Here is a 21231-nt window from a genome sequence, read left to right on the forward strand (position 1 = left end):
GCTCTTGACTTGGCACTATTAGTCTATCATTTTATGTTGGGGAAATAAAAATAATGTTTTAAGGGAACTTCCCAGTGAAAAAAAATCTTATAGAAATAAGCCTCTAAATAAAATGTAAAAAATTGATTTATTTAGAATCCCTCTTTTAAATACCCCTGATTATGTAGCACTGAGCTCCTTTTGGCATTTCTTGCCCCAGCTTGTACAATATCACCTTCATCACTTAAACAGTTCCAACCTATTTGTCAGTGTTCCCTACTAATCTCACACATGGCTTTATTTTTCTGCCAAGATAATGTTTTTAAAATGTTCTTTTAAAAAATTTGATACTGAAGGTTTTCTTACTGGTTGCACCTGCAGAGCTCCCACACTGATAACAGGCAATCCTTCTCTATAAAGTGCTATCACCAACCTTTGGGTTGTGTTGAGGCAGACAGAGGAATGAGCAAGATGCTGCTTTGGGCGGGTAAGAACCTAGAGAATGCTGTATTGATACTTAATGTGCTCAGTACGTCCCTGTGAAGATCATTAGGGCATAATCCATACTAATTATTGGAATCTTTCACTCTCCTATGCAAAAAATGGATTTTTGAAAATTTGTGGTTAAATGCACTATGTAATTTGCTACTATTGTATGAAAACAATGTTTCTGCTTTCTCTATGACAGGTCTATTCCTGCTGCTGAATGTTCAGCTGGGTAAGATATTGACTTAATTAATATTCATATATTAATTTACAGAAATAATACACAAATGTTGCAACTAAGAAACAATATATAGTGGAAGAAGATGCAACACTTCTAAATTGCATTTTGGATATGTCACCACTGAGGCATTCACACCTAATAACATAATATATAATCATATTTAATACTTTTGCATTTTACATTCAGCATGACTATGATGTTTTATACTTTTCAGGTTCTACATACAAACTGGTTTGTTACTTTACAAACTGGTCACAGTATCGTCCGGAACCGGCAAAATACATGCCAGCAAATATTGACCCGCAGCTCTGCACTCATCTCATGTATGCCTTCGCCACCATGAGTGATCATAAGATTGCGCCTTATGAGTGGAATGATGATGTCTTATACAAACAGTTTAACGACCTCAAGAAACAGTTAGTATTATAACAATGTTATCCTTTTCTTTCTAGTGTTCACTTTCATGGTCTAGCCATCTTTGTTGGCTCTGTATCATACAATCTGCATTCATTGTAGTCCTACAATGTAAGCTGTAAAAGATCCATCCATCCGGGTACTGGATCCCGTATAAACCAAGGAAATGTTCTGATTTATTGTTCTTTTGTTTCAGAAATTCTAAACTCTTGACACTGTTGGCAATCGGTGGTTGGAACTTTGGAACACAGAAGTAAGTATATGCTTATGCATGAAAATGTGTGCTAAATCACACAGCCTATGTCTCTAAGGCAGGGCTACATGGAGACTTTTTGTAGCACGACTTTCTAGTTTTAACTATTGCGTGAAAGCTGGGGTTCACAGGGGTGCACTAAATTGGGAGCAGCACTCAGTATTCCCCTGGACAGCAGCTGTAACATGATTGGAAAAATGTGCTACAGAAAGTCTCCATATAGCCCCAGCCTAACACTCCCATTTTCTGCAATCTAGGTTCACAGCTATGGTTGCTACTGCTGGGAACCGAGCAATTTTCATCAACTCTGTGATTGCCTATCTGCGACAAAATAACTTTGATGGAATTGACCTTGATTTTGAGTACCCGGGATCTCGAGGTAGCCCACCAGAGGATAAGCAAAGATTTACTATACTTATACAGGTGGGAACTCAATCAAAACATCTGCTGGTATAAAACTGGTCTAGAATGATGCCAAAAATACATTTCTAGTTACAACACACAACACAAAAGCATCTTGTTGAGTTTTGTTGTTTTATAGTTTTCACATTTGGTGATAAAAAAAATTACATATTTAATAATTATTCTATTTTTTGATAGTTTTATGATCTTTGATCCAAAAAATTATTTGACATTTAGGAATGTATCTTTTTCAAAACCTTTAGTTAGGTGGGGAGGGGCTATTTATTCTCTCTAAGGCTCTGTTCACACTACTCATATGGATTCTGTTCATAAAAACATATGATGTATTCTTTTTCCAAACCCTGATATCTCATTGACTTATAATGGTTTTTTCATGTTTCCACACAGGTTCTGGTACTTTTGTCAGCAATAATAGAGTTCTAGACTATGTTATCATTGCCATAAAAAGTAACAGAACCATAATGGAACAGGATTAAAGCCGATGTGAACAGAGCCTTGAAGACCTGCTTTATCTAGCCAGTTATTTTAGAATTTTAGACCCTGTTCATGAAATTTGCCACAGATTACTTGCCCAAATCTGTGGGGATAGCCATGCCATTTTAGCCCAAATCTGTGGGGATAGCCATGCCATTTTAGCATTTTATTGTATGCTGTGGCAATGTGTGCCATAGTTCATGTGGTGTAGATTTGCCGCACATGGCTCTAGAAATCTGCTTGCAGGAAAAAAAAATTGACATGTCAAGTCTTGTTGTAGTTTTCACATGAAACCACATTGTCCAGACATACGCAGATTTGCCCCATTGACTGGTGCTAAATCTGTGTGGATCTGCATGAAAATCAGCTGCAGAATTCCGAGACTTGGCTCGGGAGTTTTTCCACAGATTAAAGTGTCAGATCAATATTCAAACATTTGCCTTGGATTTGACCGTTCTATGATGCATTGATAGTGTGTAATTTGACATACAGTACAATAAATAGACTCCAGGGTGAACAGGTGAACAGGGGAACAGTTTTTTTGGGTTATTTTATTCTGTTTAATTGTGTTCCTTTTTTGCCTTTTTGTCTATTAGGAAATGCTGGATGCATTTACTGCGGAAGCAAAATCCTCAGGTCTTCCACGACTCCTAATCACAGCCGCAGTATCAGCTGGGAAAGGCACCATAGATGCTGGATATGAGATAGCTAACATCGGAAGGTGAGTCCAGGGGAATAAATCAGGAAGATATAGTAAAGAATGAGGTTCTGTAATCATCTATAGTATGACTGGTCTGCAGTGCCATCCTTAGGGGCATGTGACCAGTGTGTCGGCACAGTGCGCATCACCGGTGCTTAAAGGGGTTCGCTTACAAAAACAACTTAAAAAGCAGGATTACTGGCAAAATCTTCATACAATTGGCCGATGTTAGTGGTTGGGGCTTAGATCAAAGGTGGTTTACTGCAGTGTGGGTCTGACCGCACTTGTTGCCCATAGCAATCAATCAGAGTCCAGCTTTCATTTTTCCAGAGCAGTTTAAGAAATGAGAGCTGAGCACTTGGACTTGCCAATAGAAACAACAAGAAGTCCAATTGCCACCCGACAATTAGCACTGATCCTCGTGCTTTTGAGAAGATCAGTCGCAACATGTACAAGCACCCTTATAAGCAAACTTGAAAAGCAAAAGTGGGAGCTTTTGAGTGCTTTTATTCTTAAAGGGGTTGTCCCATCACAGCAAGTTATTTGCTAACCAAAGGATAAGGAATAACTTGCTGATTGGTGGGGTTCAACCTCTGGGACATGAATTCAGCTACATCCAGCGCTCCCACTGAAGCACAAGCACTGACGACACAACTTTGGGATGCGCCAGGCACAAAATCCCTAGATTGGTGAGGGTCCCAATGTTTGATCATCAAGATATCCCCTATGCCGTGGATAGGTAATAATTTGATGAGATGTGAATACCCCTTTAAGGGTGCATTCACACGAACGTATATCGGCTCGGTTTTCACGCCGAGCCGATATACGTCCTCCTCGTGTGCAGGGGGGGGGAGGCTGGAAGAGCCCAGGACCAGGAACTGAGCTCCCGCCCCCTCTCTGCCTCCTCTCCGCCCCTCTGCACTATTTGCAATTCCTGGAATTAGCCCCGCCCCCGTTCCGCCTCTCCCCATTGCAAATAGTGCAGAGGGGCGGAGAGGAGGCAGAGAGGGGGCGGGAGCTCAGTTCCTGGTCCTGGGCTCTTCCAGCCTCCCCCCCCTGCACACGAGGAGGACGTATATCGGCTCGGCGTGAAAACCGAGCCGATATACGTTCGTGTGAATGCACCCTAAGTGTGTGATTTGAGATTAAGTGACTTTAGATTCAGGGAATTTATGAGAGAATCACTTGTACTTAATGACTGCTTGAATGCATTCATGTGTACAAATTAATGTGTTTTAAGTTAAACCGTACTATCCCTGTTATTAAAAAATGTGCTCCAATCCTTGAACAGCCACTCAAGGATGCACATTTGGAAGCTGCTTGTAACACTGAGATTCTTTGGTAACATGGAAAGGATTTTTCTGCTCCAGAGGAGTCACTCTCTGCCTGCCTCTGCCTCCATTATCTCTTCCACATGGATTGAACATTCATATGGACTTCAGTGAAACTAATGGCAGCTTTGTTCACTGCTGGTGATTTGCCCGCTTCTGTGTTTTTCTGAAAGAAGCCTAATTGAAAAGCAAAAAAATAGATTGTTTTCTTATTTATATTTTATGGACTCCCCAAGAAATCATAGAATGGTAGAGTTGGAAGGGACCTCCAGAGTCATCTGGTCCAACCCCCTGCTCAGTGCAGAATTCACTAAATCATCCCAGACAGATATGTGTCCAGCCTTTGTTTGAACACTTCCATTGATGGAGAACTCACCACCTCCCGTGGAAACCTGTTCCAGTAATTGATCACCCCCACTGTCAGAACGTTTTTTCTAATATCTAATTTGTGTCTCCTCCCTTTCAGTTCCATCCTATTGCTTCCAGTCTTTCCTTTACAAATTAGAATAGGGCTGATCCCTCTGCACTGTGACAGCTCTTCTGATATTTGTAGACAGCTATTAAGTCTCCTCTCAGCCTTCTTTTTTGCAAGCTAAACATTCCCAGATCCTTTAACTGTTCCTCATAGGACATGATTTGCAGACCGCTCACTATCTTGGTAACTCTTCTTTGAATTTGATCCAGTTTGTCTATTTCTTCTTAAAAATGGGGTGCCCAGAACTCGACACTGAATTCCAGATGAGGTCTGACTAAGGAATAGTAAAAGGGGATAATTACCTCACATGATCTAGACAATATGCTTCTCTTAATACATCCCAGAATTGTGTTTGCCTTTTTGGCTGCTGCATTACATTGTTGACTCATGTTCAGTCTATGATCTATTAGTATACTCAAGTCTTTTTCACACGTGCCGCTTAGCCCAATTCCTCCCAATCTGTATGTGCTTTTTTCATTTTTCTTGCCCAGATGTAGGTCTTTGCATTTCTGCTTGTTAAATACCATTCTGTTAGTTGACGCCCACTGTTCAAGTTTTTCTAGATCTTTTTGAATACTCTCTCTCTTCCCTAATATTAGCTATCCCACCTAGCTTTGTGTCGTTGGCAAATTTGACCGCTCTTTGAGCATGATCACTCAACTAGTTATGAATCCACCTAACAGTTGCCTTGTCAATTACATATTTGGTAATTTTTTCAATAAGTATGTCATGCTTTACTAAAGTCAAGATATACTATATCCACTGCATTTCCCTGATCAACCCAGTCGGTGATTCTATCATAGAAGGATATTATATTCATCTGGCATGACTTGTTTGCTACAAACCCATGCTGGCTCTGGTTAATTACTCCATTTTTATCCAAGTACTTGCATACATGCTGTTTAATAATTTGTTCAAAGATCTTTCCCGGTATAGAAGTCAGGCTCACAGGCCTGTAGTTTCCTGGATCCACCTTCTTCCCTTTTTTGAAGATAGGGACAACATTTGCCCTTTTCCAATCTTCCAGGACTTCTGTTCTCCAGGACTTTTCAAAGATTATGGCGAGTTGGTTCAGCAATTACCTTTGAACTATTAGCTATGTGTTCCCTCACCATCTCTCTGCTTACAGATAGCCTGCATTCTTTTATTCCCCCAATAGCACAGGGAAGATCAGTTGATGTCCCATCTACTTTCTGAGAGAAAACAGATACAAAATAGGAATGAAAAAGTTCAACTTTCTCAACATCATTTTTAACCAATTCACCATTTTCATCTTGTGAGCATCCAATAGCATCTTTGACTTTTCTTTTGCTTTTGACATAACCCCAAAATCCTTTTTTATTGCTTTTGGCCTCTGTTGCAAGCATCAATTCATTATCAGCTTTAGCTTTTCTGACACTTGCCCTACAGTTTCTGCGGACCACATTATATTCTTCTTTAGATATTCCCCCCTCTTTCCATTTGATAAACATATTTTCCTTTGTTTTTAACATATGTGCAAGTTCTGTGTTCATTCATCCTTGTTTCTTTAAATGCTTCCCATTTTTCCTTCTTATAGGGATTGTTAATGATTGTGCTTTGAGAATCTCATTTCGCAATATTTCCCAACCTTCTCGGACATTTCTGTCCTTAAGAACATCCAGCCATTGGATTCTTCCTACCTTCTTTCTGTGTTAATTAAAATCTGCTTCTCTGAAATCCAACCTGGAGGTCTGAGTATTCTCAGATCTTCCTCCCCTTCTTATCCAAAATTCAAGGATAGAATGATCACTTCCTCCTAAGGTCCCAACCACTCTTACTTCCTCAACTATTTTTTCCCTGTTGGTAAGAATTAGTTCCAAGATAGCAGATCCCCTTGCCTTTTCTTCTACCTTTTGGAAGATAAAGTTCTCAACAAGCGCAGAGAAGAATTTGTTGGATCCATTACTTTTATGTAATAGAGATTCCCAACAAATGTCTGCATAGTTAAAATCACCCATGATCACTATGTCATGCTTTTTGGAGAGCTTGGCCATCTGGTGTAGAAAGAGTTGATCAATATCTTCTGCTTGTCCAGGCAGCCTGTAGTAAATGCCTACAATGGTGTCCTTTCTGTTGTTCGTTTCTTGTATTCTTACTCAAACAGTTTCTACAGAACTACCATGCTCTGAAGCTTGAATCTCTGTGGATGTATATAAAGATGTTTTCCTTATATACAATGTAACGCCTCCTCCCCTTTTTTTAGGTCTGTTGCTTATAAATAAGTTGCATCCTTCAAGCCTTGTGTTCCAATCATGTGTATCATTCCACCAAGTTTCTGTATTGCCTATAACATCATATATCTCTTCCTGTGTTAGGAGCTCAAATTCTCCTTGTTTGTTTCCCATGCTCTGTGCATTTGTGCAGAAACATTTTAGTTTGTGATCGGTGTCTCTTGCTCCTCTACTTTCCTTCAGAATTTTTTGTCACTGTTCTTTCTGTCCACTTCTAATAGCACGATTCTCAAATGTATTAATTAGCTGTATATTTTTACCAGACCTTTCACTTCCCTTCCCATATTGTTCTAGTTTAAAGCTCTCACAAGATCAACAGACCCTTCTTACATGTGTGCTTTCAATGTGGTGTTTTCAGTGCTATACTATATGGTAGCTAAACATGATTAGGGGTAATGCCAGAGAATGGCCCATTAACCCCTTCTGTGCCCTAGGACAAAAAAATATCACAGATTGATCTTCATATTCATTGTGGTGGTGTATAGAGGTTAAATGATAAAAAATGTGTAACTGTCCAAATACTTATGGACCCAACTGTGTATCATGTGGGTTTTTCATGTGGAGGAAGGGGGTGGGGGTGGGGGGTTTATGATGATAAGACGAGTCTGCCAGTATTTTTTGTTGGAAATTGAAAGGTTTCATTTTTATACAACCTTGATAAAGAAACCAGGAATGACAATGCCATGTTTCTCCGTAGGTTACTGGACTTTATCAGCGTGATGACTTATGATTTCCATGGTGGGTGGGACACTCAGTCTGGACACAACAGCCCTCTGTGCCAGGGTTCCAAAGACTACGGAGACTTAGTATACTTTAACATAGTAAGAAAATTAGTTAATTTATTCTTTAACTAAAGATTTCATTTACAGTTGGGTATAACAAAATACCCAACTTCTCCTGCATTCATCGTATCCCTCCTCTAATGTGTCTCTTTATATAGTATAGCTCCAACGGTATAAAAGGATTGTGTAGCAGCCCCATATGTGTATGCTTGTCTTCTGCAGATATTGCAGCCCGGACTGCTCTGTATCTGTGCTGCTCACCTGTCACCTGTCTATTTTTATGTGAGCAGACAATGGGCACCTTGATAATGCAATTTAAAGGGGTTGTCCCGCGCCGAAACAGGGTTTTTTTTTTAACCCCCCCCGTTCGGCGCGAGACAACCCCGATGCAGGGGTTAAAAAAACAAACCGGAGAGTGCTTACCTGAATCCCGGCGGTCCAGCGTCTTCATACTCACCTGCTGAAGATGGCCACCGGGGTCTGCTCCCTCCGTGGACCGCAGCTCTTCTGTGCGGTCCATTGCCGATTCCAGCCTCCTGATTGGCTGGAATCGGCACGTGACGGGGCGGAGCTACACGGAGCCGGCATTCTGCACGAGTGGCCCCATTGAAGACAGCAGAAGACACGGACTGCGCAAGCGCGGCTAATTTGGCCATCGGAGGCCGAAAATTAGTCGGCACCATGGAGACGAGGACGCCAGCAACGGAGCAGGTAAGTATAAAACTTTTTATAACTTCTGTATGGCTCATAATTAATGCACAATGTACATTACAAAGTGCATTAATATGGCCATACAGAAGTGTATAGACCCACTTGCTGCCGCGAGACAACCCCTTTAAGAAATCTTGCAAGCTAGAGGAAAGATTCAGCTGGACTTATTTGTCCGTATACTTATGGTTGCTCTCAGGACGGTTATACTTGTTTGATATGATATCATTTAATCCTTCAACAACCACCAATATACCTTTGTAAGGCTGTTGGGGGTTAATAAGCTTGCATGAGTGTCCCGTGCTGGTGAGAGTTGGTCCTCATTTGTGTAATAACATCCAAGCTCCTGCACTCACGGCCAGGATTGGAGGAATCCAGGCAATTAACCTATTAGACGCTGTTGTCAATAGTATCTAACGCTGGGCCTAATATGATACCTGTCAAGCCGGGCTCACAAGGACAGATTTGGATTGTGGATTCCGCTATCACCATCCGCATAGGAGATCCGCAGTAAAACGCGGGCATTGAAAGGCATGCATTTTCACTTTTTCATTTACACTTGTGGATATGAATTGCGTATTCCATGAGCTGAAGAAAAAACACAGCATGCTCTATTTTGGCACGGAATCCACGGCAATTGATGTCAATGGAGGCCGTCTGACCCACGTCATTAATAACCGACGGCACGGGAAATACAAATAAAGGAAAAGAAAAACTGTACTGCGCATGACTGTCTGTGAACTGCTGCGGTAATTCACAATACAGTAATAGCAGATACGCAGGGTGACCGGCCAATCTCACAGCTGGAGTCCGCTGAGGACCTTCCACATGCGAAATCTGATCAGCCCGTGTGCACCAGCGTCAGTATACCTCTCTGACTGGCATAATACACTGCAATACAGAAGTATGCAATATATTACAAAAGCAATCAAACTTCCACAGGTTTAATTCCCATATGAGTATAAAAAAGTTAAATAAATTTTAAGTTTTGAAAAAGAGAACAATAAGAATCCTTTTTCCTTTACAAAATCCTTTATTCTAAAACAAAAAATAATAGTAAAAAAAAAAACATTAGTATACCGTAGCAGCATTTGTAACATCTCAAACTACAAAATGATCATGTTATTTGAACTCCATACAAACAAAAATATAAAACACAAATCAAGCATTGCCTTTTGTGTTTACTCTGCCTCCCAAAAACTAAATAAAAGCTAGTCAGAAAGACGTATGTAACCCAAAATGGTGCCACTGAAAACCTCAATTTGTTCTGCATGAAATAAGTCCTTATACATTTTTGTCAACAAAAAAAATAAAAATGTTATGGGTCTTGTAATAAGGTGTAAATAAATGCACCTTTTTCGTTACAATGAGTTCTTCTCAAAATATCTGTTTTTCCTCGCTTCCCGCATGGTATGATAATTTCCCTGAAGCAGTCCAATGGGCAGTTCTTCACCACAATTCGTCTGGGCTTTCCTCCCGTTCTATAGTAAAACCCACCCCTCCAGCTGTAGATTGATGTATGCTGCATGTTCAACATAGACTGCAACATAGAGGGGCACGCTTTACTAAAGAGAGCCTGGATGAGCTCAAAAGTAATTAGCTGACCACATCGGGAGCACAGAAAAGCAGATAGTTGCAGAATGGACTCCTGTGAAAAATAAAAGGTACAGTTGGTTTACTCTCTGAATCCCTCATCTTCTGATAGCATTAGTTGTTAATGCTAAGATGTGGTGTCAGACACATATATAGGACACATCCTAGCAGCTAGTCTCCACCCACTAACTCAGGGAAAACTGAGAATTAGAGATAGAAGAGAGAAAATTGCTAAAACATGCAGGATACAACTCATATTATGGCCAGAAATAGGTCATTCCTCAGGTACACACAGCTTATTCTGAAAAGACATCTAAAGTTGAAGCTATTCTTTAAGTCATTTTGCCCCTCCCACAAGATGTAATCTATCTTACATTTTTTAAGTAAACTCATATTAGTAGTGGTAGTATATAATAAGGTCAAGATAAACTGGATGACTGTAGGACGCCTAAGTGCCCGAAAGCCGTCCCAATGACTACAGCTCCTGTGCAATAGTTGTTCAGTGAACAGAGGCGATGCACCGGAGATCTCTTCCAGCCGGCCGCCTCTATTCACTGTGAACAGGTAGTCGTTAATAGATGAACAACTGCCTGTTAACACTGAGGGAGATGGCCCTCATTAGTCGTGAAGCAACCAGTTAACTAAGGAGCGATTTCTCGTTCAGTACCCTGTTGGGCCCCACTTTTACACAGGACGACTGTTGGTCAAAATTGCTCCCTTATGTACCCTCTTCAGTAGTACTTCCACAGCTGTAGGGGACAAATATCCACTAGAAAGGAAAGCAGAGAGAACACTGCTGAGAGGGACCTAATTGTATTTGTGCCCCCCAATCATTTATGACTTAAGGCGCACTGTGCTTAGTAAATCAACCCCATAATGTTGTTCTCAACACCATTTGTATAATTTCTGTATTTAATTTTAATGTCTATATGTCCACTTTAATCTAGCAATTTGCGATGAATTACTGGAAAGACAATGGAGTTCCTGCAGCAAAACTTCTTATTGGATTCCCAACATATGGTCGAACATTCAGAAACCCAAATCCTAACAGCTGTGATGTGGGAATCCCCGTGTCTGGAGCAGGGTCGGCTGGACCATACACCAGGGAGGCTGGTTTTTGGGCCTACTATGAGGTAGGATTTAACAGTATTATTTTGCTCTTGATCGCGCAGCATAAACTGGTCACTGTTATGGGATTGTGTGTGTTTTTCACATATTTATGCATGTGTATTTGTGCATCTATTGCTTGTATCCTTTTGTTCATATTTTGCTAAAATAACAAAAATCTTGATAAAAGGAAGAGCAGAAATAAATTTTTTTGCTTTGCTGGCATCAGTCATGTTTTAGAAAAAAAATTATGGAGTAAGTAAGATTGCATACAGCTATGATATTGGTACCTATATTTATGTGTATGCCAGTGGCATGCTGCCCATGTAGGCAGACCACTTAACTGCTATAGAGCCTGTGGGAAAGCCGTGCCCTGGGTTGAATGGCTCAGCTCCCTGTCCCAATGTTGATTCGCCTCCCCATTACCTGGAATGTCCGGTTATCGGCACAGGAATTTCAGTAGTTTACAGTGCTGCTACTGTGAATGGAGATCTCAGTCCGTGCAGGCTGCTCCCACCTCCTTCCTGTGCTCCTGCTGTAGCACTACTGAGAGTGGGGAAGGAAGAGGCCGCCTGTGCACAGACTAAGAAAAGTCCCCAACAGCAGGACTGTGAGTTTCTAAATTCATGTGCTGCTGGCAGGGAGGGGGAACTCTAATACCTCCTGGGGCCACAGAAGGGACACTTATCTTTTGCAGCCACAGAGAGGGGACACTATCCTTGTGTATCTATTACATGGTGACTGTATTATTTACAGTTAGGGCTCATGTCCATGGGAGTATGCTTAAAACGCTGCGTATCAAAGCTGGTGTATTCCTTGCATTTTTTCCTGCTTCTGAGTGCGTATGCATTTTTTGTGTGGGTATGGCTGCATATGTAGCAGTGTTTCCATACATAGGAAATAAGCATATACAGTGAATAATTAGAAGTGGCTATTAAACAAGCATTGCACATGCAAGGCTTACGCAATGGGTTGCATATCCCCTGGATATTCACACGCATACATAGAGTTCTATGGGGGCTGTATGCGCATATTATGCTGTAAAACAGACCATGCTGCATTTTTTTTCATGCGCCTATTGACAGGCAGTGTCAACACGTTGGTGTGCATGGAAGAATGAAAGTCCATTGACTTTCATTGCCTGCATTTAACACATATATAATTTTCCTTTGCTATGAAGCCCAATGACTTCTATGTACTCCCCTCATGTATGCCCACCGTTTGTCCTGGCTGAATGTTATGTACTCTGTGGTGAAGTCAAGGACCACACTTGAGCCCCCCCATCCCAAGACTTCAGTTTAGATTATGCACTCTTATGTTGGGTCCTTGTGAAGCAGGTGGTGGTGTAATTATGCGCCACTCCCTCAGAGATTACAAATACTTCTTATGCTACATATAGTTAACTGGAATTTTACACTCATAACATGTCTTCATGGAACAGTCTCCTTACTCTGCGTATGAGTGATCAATGCAAGTTAGGTGCTCGATACATCTACTTCCCTCGGCATTTCTTGCAACCACGTCCATTACACATAACAGGATTACTTCGGTGGGACAAGGCTCTTCATACTTCTATCCATCATTCGTAACTGCTGTCCTCGTGGTACTTCAGACATATCCTTGTACTCCTTATTACTGAAGGTCCACGGCATGTCAACCCTGTGGCCTGATGCACCATAGGTGCCAGAGCACGTCACGAAATTTACGAGCCCAGTGTCCCTGTTGGCTCAAACACCGTAGAGAAGAATATCATCTCAAGCAACTTTAATCTAATGTGAATCCAACATCGTCTCATATAAGCACGTAGCACTGCCATCTCAGAAGTGCCTTGTCCCCCATCACACCATTTTACACTTCACATCATATAAAAAACAAATGTAGACTTCTTGATCATAGAGAGCTAAAGTCTGGTTTCATTATTCTTGTTCTTGGTAAGAGAAAGAAAATAATCTTTTAGATGTGACACCTTTTAATAAATAACTAAATTGAAATGAATGGCAACTTGGACTGCAATACCAAGCTGGACCACTACAGTTGGAATGGAGCTGTCTGCTTCCAGCAGAAACCAGCTCCATACCTGAGTGCAGCAGCCTTGTCAAGAACTGATCTGCAGGGGTCCTGAGTGGCGGACCCTCGCTGATTTACTATTGATGGCCTATACTGAAGATAGACCATCAAAACTGGACAATCTCTTTAACTGGAATGTTCTATGCACATGGGCCCACACGGTGATGATGAAGCAAGTCAGGACTTTTCCCTACTGATTCTCACAGAATCCATAAGAAAAAAGAAAAGTCTGTGTACCTTTGTATAAAATTAAGCCATTGGTTTCCAGTAGGGCTCTTAGATTTCTCAATGTAGCCATATGCCCCAAATCTAGAGTACACTCAAGTATAAATGATAAATATAATGTTTGGTCCTTTTTAATGTTGTAGTTATTTTTTTATATCTAGAACACCTCCCGGGGGTGGCCATATTGAGGATGCACACTTCCTTTCTGTATTTCCGGTATAAACAGTTCAGCAGGATGTGTGTGTATATCACAGCTGAAATAAATGAGACAATTGCCAGATAGATTATTCTTGTAGTCTGTAGCAGAAGAGATGTCTTCAGATCTTCATGTAGACCTCCAGCAGCACCGTAGAGCTCTCATTAACTTGCCTTCCCTCGAATGCTAAAAAGATGATTTTCCCCATCCAGTGCTTGATTGGCTGTGTTTCTGTAAGGCTGCATCGGTGTACAGTGCTTTAGAGTCAATGCATCTCAGTTTACATAATTTTATTTATAAGTCAGCCAAATCTATGGGATGATGCTTTGTATGCACTAATAATACAGTATGTTCTCCTTAGATCTGCACTTGGCTCAAAGGGACCACAGTGAAATGGATTGAAGACCAGAGGGTGCCATATGCTTGCAAGGATAATGAGTGGGTTGGATTTGACAATCAACAAAGTTACGAATGCAAAGTAAGATGATGCTTAAATGAAGCTTTGTATTATTAGAATGGCACATTCTATGCATTCCTGAACTTCTAATCTTTAGGGCACATAATGAGGTGTCCAAAATTGTTATTATTGAATATTCAGATGTTTCACGTATGTCTTTAGGAACACTTGACATATTTGTTCTTGTTTTAGCCAGACATGTAGCTACAAAAATGGAGGAAGGTTTTAAAACAAAATTTATCAAGAAAGACCTATAGTAACACTTCTATTTCAGGATAAAATTCTGTCCAAGAAACAGACGTGGAAGGCGGTATATTATCGGTAGTTCTTCTTTTTGGCAGTCCAAAATGGCTGTGGCAATTTTCCAGTTAACTAATGCTCTCTGATTGGCTAGTGTTGCTCAAAGAATCAGTGCTGCACAATCAAAGAGTAGATATAGTGCATTTACAATCTAACACTACCAATGCACTGGGATTAGAAAGTTAAGTAATCTGAAGATTTCATCAGACATTCTGGGCGGCCAAAAATAATATAATATACCTCTTTTACCCTCTGCTTCCGAGACCGAGTTTTGTCCTGACACTGGAGGGATGCTTTGAAGAACTTAATTTGACTAGCCTAGAGGAAAGAAGTGAAAGGGGACAGAATGGAAACCTTTATATATGCTACAGAAGAAGAGAAGGGAGAGGGAGACATGATTAAGACCTGTATATATGTTGCCGGAAGAGAGAAAGGAGAGGGGGACATGATGGAAACCTTTATATATGTTACAGGAGAAGAGAAGGGAGAAGGGGACATGACGGAAACCTTTATATATGTTACAGGAGAGGAGATGGGAGAGAGGGTACATGATGGAAACCTTTATATATGTTACAGGAAAGGAGATGGTAGAGGGGGGACATGATGGAAACTTTTATATATGTTACAGGAGAAGAGAAGTGAGAGGGGGGACATGATGGAAACCTTTATATATGTTACAGGAGGAAAGAAGGGAGAGGTAGACATGACAGAAACCTTTATATATGTTACAGGAAAGGAGATGGTAAAGGGGGGACATGATGGAAACTTTTATATATGTTGCAGGAGAAGAGAAGTGAGAGGGGGGACATGATGAAAACCTTTATATATGTTACAGGAGAAGAGAAGGGAGAGGATGACCTGATGGAAACCGTTGTATATGTTACAGGAGGAGGAAAGAGAGAGGAAGACATGATAGAAACCTCTATATATGTTACAGGAGGAGAGAAGAGAGAAAAGGAACATGATGGAAACCTTTATATATGTTACAGGAGAAGAGAAAGGAGAAGGGGGACATGATGGAAACCTTTATATACGTTACAGGAGGAAAGAAGGGAGAGGAGGACATGATGGAAGCCTTTATATATGTTACAGGAGAAGAGAAGGGAGAGAGGAGGACATGATGGAAACCTTTACATATGTTACAGTAGAAGAGAAAGGAGAGTGGGGACATGAGAGAAACCTTTATATATGTTACACGAGGAAAGAAGGGAGAGGGAGACATAATGGAAACCTTTATATGTGGTACAGGAGGAGAGAAGGAAGAGGATGGACTTGATGGAAACTTTTACATATATGTTACATGAGGAGAGAAGGGAGAGGAGGACATGATGGAAACCATTATTTATGTTACAGGAGAAGAGAAGGCAGAGGGGGGACATGATGGAAACCTTTATATATGTTACAGAAGAAGAGAAAGGAGAGGAGGACATGATGGAAACTTTTACATATATGTTACAGGAGGAGAGAAGAGAGAGGACATGATGAAAGCCTTTATATATGTTATAGGAGGAGAGAAAAGGGAGGGGGGCATGATGGAAACCTTTATATATGTTGCAGGAGAAGAGAATAGAGAGGGGAGACATGCTGGAAACCTTTATATATGTTACAGGATGAGAGAACGGAGAGGAGGGACATGATGGAAACCTTTATATATATTACAGGGGAAGAGGAGGGCCATGATGGAGATCTTTATATATGTTACAGCAGGAGAGAACGGAGAGGAGGGCCATGATGGAGAGCTTTATATATATGTTACAGGATGAGAGAAGAAAGAGGGGGGACACGATAGAAACCTTTTATATATGTTACAGGAGGAAAGAAGGGAGAGGAGGAGACATAATGGAAACCTTTATATATATTACAGGGGAAGAGGAGGGCCATGATGGAGACCTTTATATATGTTACATGGGGAGTAAAGGGAGAGGAAGACTCGATGGAAACCTTTATATATGTTACAGGAGGAGAGAACGGAGAGGAGGGCCATGATGGAGACCTTTATATATGTTACAGGAGGAGAGAAGGGAGATGAGGACATGATGTAAACATTTATACTTGTATAAATATGGGACCGTGAATTTATTAGGAATCTAAACACTAGAACAAGGGGGTACAATCTGAGGTCACTTGGGGGGTGGAAAGGACAGAGGTAATGTCAAAAAATGATACTTACTAAAGAGTTGTAGATGCTTGGAACATACGTCTAGCAGACTTGGTTGGAAAAGCAACAATAAATGAAGTCAAGCTGCTGGGAACAAGCATAGATCTATTCTAAGAGAGGATAACAAGGAGATAATATAAGGGCGGACTAGATGGACCACGTGGGCTTTTTTTTCATTCATCAATTTTCTATTTCTTTACTAACCTACTGAATGAAGATCATATCTCCTCCCTCAGTAGCATCTAACTTTGTTTCTCCTCATTATTATCTAATGATAGTTTTTAACGTGCAAATTGTCTTTTCCCCATGACTGCATCAGTCTTAGGGCTCCCACACACTTGCATTTTTTTAACACGAATGTCAATGGGACTTTCTAATGTTAAAAACGCATTGCAAGTTTGTGCTGTGCTATTTTTGTGCGATGTGTTTTTAACATTAGAAAGTCCCATTGACTTTCGCTTTAAAAAAACGCGTGTGGGAGCCCTTAGTGAGCTGTTAGCACCACTTCCTCTGTCCACACTTGTGGCATAGTCACATACAAGTTGCACTATCAGCTGCTCTTACTGAAGGTGTTCACTACCCCAGAGTCCTCTCACAGATTGCAAAGCGCAGGAGATGTTAGAGCCGTTGGTCAGTGCAGCTGACAGCTCCTGCTTCACGCGGTACAGTTTTATGCTTCAGGAATGAATATTTATCACTTATCCACAAGATAGTGATAATTGTCTGATTGCTGGAGGTCCCACCCTGGAATCCGCACAGATTACTAGAACAGGGGTCTCATATTCCTTCTCACCGCACAGTCGTAGTAAGGAGTATATTAAATGGAACAATGGTCGAGCGTCTACTGTCACTCAAAGTCCATGGGCCCCCAGAAATAAGACACTTATCAACTGTTCTGTGGAAAACCACTTTAATATGGTTTATACCCCTTTAAGGCTGTAAGTAGTGCTTTGTATTTATTATCATTAATATATTATATTTCTTATTTCAAGGTGAAGTTCTTAAAAGAAAGTGGGTTTGGTGGTGCCATGGTTTGGGCCATTGATTTGGATGACTTCCTGGGTACCTTTTGCAATGAAGGGAAATATCCACTGATCAGCCACCTGAAGTCCTTGCTAGAAGGTATGCAACCATTTTACAGAGAAGATTCAATGTTTAAAATGATGTCATATCCTGCCCAGACAGCAGAAGATGCATATGCACCATATGTAGCGAATTACACGTGCACATGACACAGTCTACATTTTGAGAGATTCAGAACTCTAGGAAAATCATATAAAACTTCCAGCCTATGGGTGCCTACCCACTAGCGGTTTTTTTGGTGCGAATTTGCTGTGTTTTTTCCCCCTAATGTCAATGGGACTTTCTAATGCTAAAATCGCAACGCACAAAAAACGCAATTTCGAGCTAAGTTGCGTTTTTTGTGCATTGCGATTTTAACAATAGAAACTCCCATTGACTTTAGGGAAAAAAAACGCAGCGAATTCGCAGCAAAAAAAACGCTAGTGGGTAGGCACTAGAGATGAGCGAACGTGCTCGGCCCCGCCCCTTTTTCGCCTGAATACCGCGATTTTCGAGTACTTCCGTACTCGGGCGAAAAAATTCGGGGGTCGCCGTGGCGGCGCGGGGGGTTGCAGTGGGGAGTGGGGGGGAGAGGGAGAGAGAGAGGGCTCCCCCCTGTTCCCCGCTGCTACCCCCCACGCCGCCACGCCTCTCCCCGCCCCCCGGCGCACCCGAGTACTTTATACCCGAGTAGTGAAGTACTCGAAAATCGCGGTATTCGGGCGAAAAAGGGGCGAGGCCGAGCACGTTCGCTCATCTCTAGTAGGCACCCTTATTCGGAACATTAAAGGATTATTCTGGAACTTTCTGCACTTTTTCTATTACTGACTTCAATGGGAACTGCGCCTGCAATGATAACCCAGGCTACAGAGCTATGGTCAGCGCTTTCTGCTTCCTGCACTGCTAACAGTCATCAATAAAGTGTAAAAAGTCCAGGAATAGCCCTTTAAATGCGTTTCAGGAAAAAAAATCCTTTTTCACAGCCATGAAGATCTTTTTAAATAGCTCAACACAACTAATACAACAAGTGGTTTCTCCAAATTCAACACAAAATACCACTTTTAATAATTTCTGCAGTCCCTGAATAAAATTCCTCATAAGAGGGCAAATTAGCAAATCAGGGAATGTCTCTAGCATTCTTGATGCAAAGAAATATATTTATACACAACTAATAGAGCGCCCCCATGTTTCAGTCCTGGGTATAAATAGATGATAGGAGAGATCTCTGTACTGACCCCTGATATATTATACATAGTTATTAGAGCGCCCCGTTGTTCCAGTTCTGAGTATAATAGATGACAGGAGAGATCTCTATACTGACCCTTGATATATCTATACACAGCTATTAGAGCGCCTCCTTGTTACAGTTCTGAGTATAAATAGATGACAGGAGAGATCTCTGTACTGACCCTTGATATATCTATACACAGCTATTAGAACGCCCCCTTGTTACAGTCCTGGGATTAATAGATAACAGGAGAGATCTCTGTAGTGACCCCTGATATATCTATACATAGGTATTAGAGCGCCTCCTTGTTACAGTCCTGTGTATAAATAGATGATAGGAGAGATCTCTGTACTGACCCTTGATATATCTATACACAGCTATTAGAGCGCCCCCTTGTTACAGTTCTGGGTATAATAGATAACAGGAGAGATCTCTGTACTGACCCCTGATATATCTATACATAGTTATTAGAGCGCCCCCTTGTTACAGTCCTGGGTATAATAGATGATGCAAGAGATCTCTGTACTGACCCCATATATATCTATACATAGTTATTAGAGTGCTCCCTTGTTACAGTCACATTCCTGGGTATAAATAGATGATGGGGGAGATCTCTGTATTGTCCCCTGATATATATATACATAGTTATTAGAGCTCCCCCGTGTTACATTCCCTAATGAAGTTACAAACCTATTAAAATCAATGGGTTCTATTCACTGCGTATTGCGCTCGCAAATACATTTGTGTGAAGGAGCCCAGAGTCCAGGGGTCTCTCAAGGACACTTGATTACCAAAATATGTAAAATGTGACAGCATCCACCTGGGTGTGACAAGGTGATCCTTGATAAAGACCTCTATGCAGGTTAAAATGTTGTGTTACAAAGACCGTTTGATAATTTCCCACCTAGGTGAACACTGTCACTTTTTACCTGTACAGTTGAGGGATGTCTGACCACGCAGTTTGTGAATAGTCCGTGGACTCGTAGTACTAGAAGTCTGATGGTCCTTGGCAAAGTGAAGAGCATAAATGGGCTGGTATATAGGGATGAGAGAGAACATATGTGATGCAGCAGAGTTGTGAAGAGCTGTCTAGATGAGAGAAAAATGTTTGTATTTAATTCTCCCAGAAAGATGTCGGCAGCGTAATATAATACACATGACCATCAGGCTTCCTGCACACGACAGGGTCAGATCTGGCATGTGGGATTCTGCAGCAGGATCCCACCCTGTACCCAGCTGGTGACCCCGCTTACCTGTCCAGATTCTTTTTTATCTGTACTGCGGAAGTACAGATTATGCTGCGCCGTCACTAGACGATGACACGGAGGATGATGATTGCAAAAGGGCCGCGGGACAGACATCTTCCATTAACCTCAATGGAAGCCGTCCAGCACAGAAATGGAGCATGCTGCGATTTTATTTTACTGCTTGTGTGCAGGAAGCAGCGGTTCGCTACAGGAGGCTATGGGCAGTATTTGCTGTGAAATCCGAAGGGAAGCCGCCATTCCTAAATTCTGCAAATTAAATCCGCCTGTGTGCAGGAGCCCTTATACAATTATTACGCTTCACCTTTATCACTGTGCCTGTAGTTTTGTTCTTATTAAATGTAGAACTCCATTAATATCACTGTCCTCAGAATAAGGTTTCTTCTGGATATTAACACTTTCATGGAATGTTTTCTCTCTAATATATATTTAGGTTCATCTGTAAATTGCCCTGGGAACACATGTGGTTCAGGAGGCGGTACACCACAGCCTCCTACTGATCCTCCTACTGATCCTCCGGTCACTCCTCCAACTGTCATTCCTCCAACTGATCCTCCAGTCACTCCTCCAACTAACCCTCCGGTCACTCCTCCAACTGTTCCTCCTGTCAATGATGAGGACCCCAACTTCTGTGCGGGTAAAACAGATGGCCTTCATGTAAACCCAGTAAATTCAAACAAATTTTACATATGTGCAGGTGGAATCACTTATGCATTGAAATGTCCGGATGGCTTAGAATATCAGGCAGGTTGCAATTGTTGCAACTGGCCATCTTCTCTCATATAAAAGCACCAATGTAAACTCCCTAATAAATCATCATTTCAATACGCTTTTGTGGTGTATGCTTGTGTTTTTATTTGTGCAAAACCATTGCTGTATTTCAACACTCTTCCGATTGTGATATTTCCTGAATTGTCTCATCTTGGAAATCCCTTTAGACTCTATTCACATGGGATATTTTTGTGCATGACTTTCGTCTGATTGAGATATGGACAGAACATGTGTGAAAAGAACACATGTAGTTCAATCTTTGTATTCACATGAGCGATTTTTCT

General features: G+C 41.3%; 1 protein-coding gene across 1 annotated transcript; it reads left to right on the plus strand.

Moving 5' to 3' along the window:
* The first annotated feature begins 414 nt into the window (after positions 1 to 414).
* LOC136624771 (acidic mammalian chitinase-like) lies at positions 415 to 21006 on the plus strand. Its single transcript, XM_066598707.1, has 11 exons — positions 415 to 466; positions 668 to 697; positions 921 to 1122; positions 1317 to 1373; positions 1631 to 1796; positions 2867 to 2991; positions 7726 to 7849; positions 11059 to 11244; positions 14068 to 14184; positions 17614 to 17743; positions 20610 to 21006. The coding sequence occupies exons 1-11, from the start codon at positions 442 to 444 to the stop codon at positions 20960 to 20962; spliced, it is 1515 nt and encodes a 504-aa protein (XP_066454804.1). The 5' UTR covers positions 415 to 441; the 3' UTR covers positions 20963 to 21006.
* Positions 21007 to 21231: the final 225 nt, after the last annotated feature.

This window comes from Eleutherodactylus coqui, chromosome 4 (genome assembly GCF_035609145.1).
Source record: "Eleutherodactylus coqui strain aEleCoq1 chromosome 4, aEleCoq1.hap1, whole genome shotgun sequence".
Classification (NCBI taxonomy): Eukaryota; Metazoa; Chordata; class Amphibia; order Anura; family Eleutherodactylidae; genus Eleutherodactylus; species Eleutherodactylus coqui.